This window comes from Castanea sativa, chromosome 9 (genome assembly GCF_040712315.1).
Source record: "Castanea sativa cultivar Marrone di Chiusa Pesio chromosome 9, ASM4071231v1".
In the NCBI taxonomy this organism is placed as follows: Eukaryota; Viridiplantae; Streptophyta; class Magnoliopsida; order Fagales; family Fagaceae; genus Castanea; species Castanea sativa.
In genome coordinates this window covers 41,452,626-41,457,272 of record NC_134021.1, presented here as the reverse complement: position 1 = coordinate 41,457,272, position 4,647 = coordinate 41,452,626, and the positions used below count along the sequence as shown (strand labels likewise).

The 4,647-nt window shown below is 42.0% G+C and overlaps 1 protein-coding gene across 1 annotated transcript; it reads right to left on the bottom strand.

The window, feature by feature from the left end:
• On the bottom strand, window positions 1-4,440 carry LOC142611262 (multiple C2 domain and transmembrane region protein 16). Its single transcript, XM_075783335.1, has 3 exons — window positions 2,204-4,440; window positions 789-1,910; window positions 1-610 (listed from the first exon to the last, which is right to left on the bottom strand). Exons 1-3 carry the CDS (start codon window positions 3,895-3,897, stop codon window positions 319-321), a joined length of 3,108 nt encoding a protein of 1,035 aa, XP_075639450.1. The 5' UTR covers window positions 3,898-4,440; the 3' UTR covers window positions 1-318.
• Window positions 4,441-4,647: the final 207 nt, after the last annotated feature.

The following is a 4,647-nucleotide window of genomic DNA, read 5'->3' as shown; positions in this document are numbered from 1 at the left end:
TTTCTTTTTTTTTTACAAAACTACAACTAGATAATTAAATATAGGGAAAATGTGAAAACATGCATGCCTTGCCTTTCCTTTCCATTATTATCAAAGAGTAATGGTAATTACACGCTCACCATACACATACTACCACATGAATTAAAATCATGTTTTAAACTCAATTTCAGTTAAAATTGTGAAATCATGAACATACAATTTCACAATTTTAATTAGAATCGCGTTTTAAAAACAAGATTTCAAAATGGAGTGTGCACAGAGGTGTAATAGCAAACGTGCAATAATATTTTTCTGATTATCAAATAAATATCAACTTAGCTACATAATTCGATCAGAAAGCGAAGGAAGCCTCCTGAAAAAGTTCAAAGCTGGTGATGGCATCCGATCACGAAATATGGGATGGCGCAAATAATAGAACCCAAACGCCATTGCCACCATCTTCGACGGCACCATATACAATATCATGGCCACCACAAAACACAACCCAACAAATATCCCAGTCGCACGAGGGTCCCTCCATGTCACCAACGCTTGCACACGTTCACCTTGCGAAGCTATATCTCCCAATATCCTCTGTACACGTGCCCCTACCGTGCGTAGCTTGTCATACCTGCCACCAATAAGTCTAGAGTTACAATTTTTTTTTTTCTTTTCACAAAAATGAGGTAGCGAGTTGTAAATAATAGACAATTAACTTTAGAAATGAATCCAAATAAGAATCATTAACAACTCGGCAAATATAATTATGAATTTGTTATGAAAATATTGTGTATATGGCAATGTTGTACCTCGCACGCACGACCTCATTTGGCCTATTACTTGGCACCATATCGAACTCCTCGTCTAGCTCATCGCGGTCCACACCATCAACCAGTGAAATCTTAGGATCAAAATGTGGAAGTGGCTCCCTTGACTTAAACCTATAGTTCCAAGCCCCAATTACAAACACATAAAATGCTAATGTGGGCACAATTAGATCAGGGAACCACACCAACATCACAAACAATGCATGTACAAGAATCGTGGCCATCGGATTTCTCCATGTACGAATCTCCTCCACCCATTTGATAATATCCATAAAACCAACAATCACATTGATGATCCTAAAATAGTTTACACGTACTTTTCTCATGCTGAAACCTTGTGAGTCTGCATCCAACATATAAAGCACAACCTCGCGTTTAACCGGCGGTTCTGATCGTGACAAGTGTACTGCTATGGTCTTAGCTGCAATGTTCCTCAACATCTCTTGCTGAACTATCCCAAGTGGCTTTATATGATGCATCAATGGCAACAAAGGCTGAGAGTACACGTGAAGAATATCCAAACTTGAAGCTGCACGTGTGAACCGAATTGCAATCTCCAAATCTCCCATTTTCTTCATTCCAGAATTGGACAAAACCAGCAATGGATACAAGTTTCTGTACACTTTACCAGTCTGCAATGTAGAAATACGCACTCGAACTTTTCCAATACGAGAATCAGGTTTAGAAGTACTTTCTGTTTCGAATAATATTCCTGAGCTATCATCAAAAACTCCAACACTCAACACAGTGCATGGATCATATACCTTCCATGTGTACTGCTCATTCCACTTGGGTTCCAAGCTGTCGGAAATGGTACGCGTACGTATCCATTTTGATCCATATTTAGCAACACAATATGCATCTGTAAAGCCTTTACCTTTTCCCATCGTCTTCATCGGTATCAAACTCTTGCATCCAATGATACCAAGCTCGATTGTACCTACAGGGGGCTTCCATAGTTGCCTTGCAGTAGGACGGTAATCGCTGCATAGGTGCGCAGCCTCATCCATCACATGATAGCCACCATCGAAACACAAGCGGAGATGGACTCTACCTTTGTACATCGTCCTCTTCTCATCGTTGTTTGGGGCCTCTAAGTTGAACCTAATAGATTGCATTAGCAATATCAGCATCAACATGTTTTTTCTACATAGGTAACATTACATGCAACATTTAAATAATGAAAATAGAAATTTTTGGTCACACTTAAATATTGTACATCATATCCAAAATTGAATGCTTGATAATCACTAATAAAACGTAATATATATGTACAGACAATGTATACTAATAAATGTGTGATAATCACTACTCAATGAAAATATCCATAACAATCATGTATGTGAAAATAAAAATTCATAAAATTAGATTATGAGAGCACAGAACTCTAACAATACCATTGGGACGCCACCTTTCGATCATCCACACGCCTTTCGATGGCTGCGTTTGGAATCCTCACAATACCAATGGTTGCCGGTGGTGCTTTACTAGATTGTCGCATTTCAAGAAAAAAGATTAAGTAATCGCTGAATGGCTCGGCGGCTATAAATAGTAAGTCTTCATTCCACGAGGGTGAGCCATCGCGTGTGACGGAGACTTTGGTTTTCAATACTTGGAAAATTCCCAACTGTGCTTTGATTTGGAATGACAAATCTTTCAATGGCAGATCAAGAATGTCTCGAGCTTCTACAACAGTAGCTCTGAGGTACCACAGCTTTGGAGATTGGTACACTTTGGCTCTTGAGTTCACATTGTTACGACAGTCAGTGCTCTTTGTTGCATCAGGGAATGCCTCGTCAGCTTGCGTGCCAATCCATGTGGCAAGCATAAGCTCACCTGGATAGTGAGTCTCATTTCCATCCAACCTGTACCACTGTGGAGCCAAGGGACTATCTGGTGGGTCCCGCAATGGGATTTCCGTCACATCAAAGCAAATCCCACCTAAGAAAGTGTTGTGTACTGAGTCCCACACGGAGACTTCTAAGGTGGAGCAAGAATCCGGGGAGTTGCGACCGAAAGCAAATGTCTGGTCCCACTCGAAGAAGAAATTAGGACTTTTTCGAGCAGGGTTGGACTGAGCATGGTGTCCTCCTGAGACCCCAATTCTGACAATTGGGTTCACGATGCTGGGGAGTTTCCTTGCCTTCACCACTTGAACAAACAAGTAGTGCATCTTCTCGACGAGATCGAACGAGGACTTCTCTATTGTCATACTTTCTGTTGGATCCAATGGAGTAAAGTTGCTTCCATGTCCTGTAAATGGTCTCTTAATTGGTTGTGGACCAGCGATTCTCACTTCGGACATTGATCTAGAAACAGATGCTGGCATCATTTCGATGACAGGATCATCTGGAGGCGTGGGCTCTTCCACGCCTCCAACAGTGGAAGAGTCCACCTCTGGAGGCGTGGACTCTTCCACTGTTGGTTGAGGAGAAGGCTGAGATGATTCTGTTGGCTTCTCAGCTTCAACTTCCGCATTCTCTGGTGGTGGCGCGGCTGCAGCTTCAGCTTCAGCTTCAGGTGCAGCAGCAGCAGCAGGTGGCTCTTCATTAGGCTTCTCTCCATCAGCAGCAGGTGGCGCAGGAGCTGGTTCTGGTGGCGGTGCTGCTGCCACAGCAGGCGGTTCTTCTTGCTTTTTTTCAGGCTCTGGAGGTGGCGGTGGTGGGACGACCTCATTCTCATCATGATCGACATAATAAATCTTGAGACCAATGTCACCTTGAATCCAAGAAAACAAGCTCTTCTTCTGTAAAGGGAAATATATCAAGGCCTCCTCGCCTTTCTTAACGAAAAGCTGTGTGGAATTCAGGCGTATCCAACCGAGAAAGTTGTTCCTCGTTGTTGGTCCATGGTTCTTGTCATGGTAAATGATAACCTCCAACATGTCTCCCAACACTTGGGCGTCGGAGGGCTTGGCCACGTTAAACTCCAGAACCTCGTTCCACATTGGGTTCAGTTCGCAAATTGCTGTTTTTGTTCGCTTTCGCTGCCCGTAGTAGTCGACCTGGACGTAGGGACTAGACGTGCCGTGACCGTCTTTTGGCATCAGATTCCGGGCATCCACCACTTCAACTATCAGCTTCTGAACCATCTTGATTGAGAGGTATAGTAATATATGGGAGCTTCAAAGCAAGCCCTGTTGTTGTGTGCTTCTTTGTGTTATTGTGCTACCATTACTCTCGCATGGCATGGTCTGGTATGTGAGTTTTGAGAGACTATGAAAGAGAAAAACAAAAGGGGGTGTGTCCTGTGAATTAGTGTTCAATATTGGAATTCTTTTCTTGGTTTTGGGGTAAGAAATAGTGCAAAAGGTGTGTATAGAATAGATGAGAAAAGAAACAATTAAAGGTGCTAGACTTGGTGTGGAAACAGCTTTAGTCTTTGCTTATTGATTAGGATATTACTTCCTTTTGACACTGAAGATTCTCTCTCGCCTCTCAATTTTTACCTTTGTCTTTTAGCCATCCCTCATAGATATAACCAGTTGGCATCAATTGGTAACTTGAATTCCACAAAGAGATGGACAAATCTGCAAAGCTTTTTTCCAAAGAATGACTAGATTTTGTGTCACCGACTGTGGTTTTTGTTATCCAAGACAACATTGCTTTTTAATTTGATAAAAGTTGTCAAGGCCCTAGTTAGTAGCCACTAGCTATTTACCACTCTTTTCTCATACTTTAAGAAGAAGAATGCCATCAGAGATGGACAACGTATGAACATGCAAGCTTTTTCCCAAGATAACTTAAGTGTGTCACCGACTATGAGTGCTTTTTAATTTGACAAAAGATGTCACCCCTTGGTCAGTAGGCACTAGCTACCTCCTTTCACATACTTCAAGAAA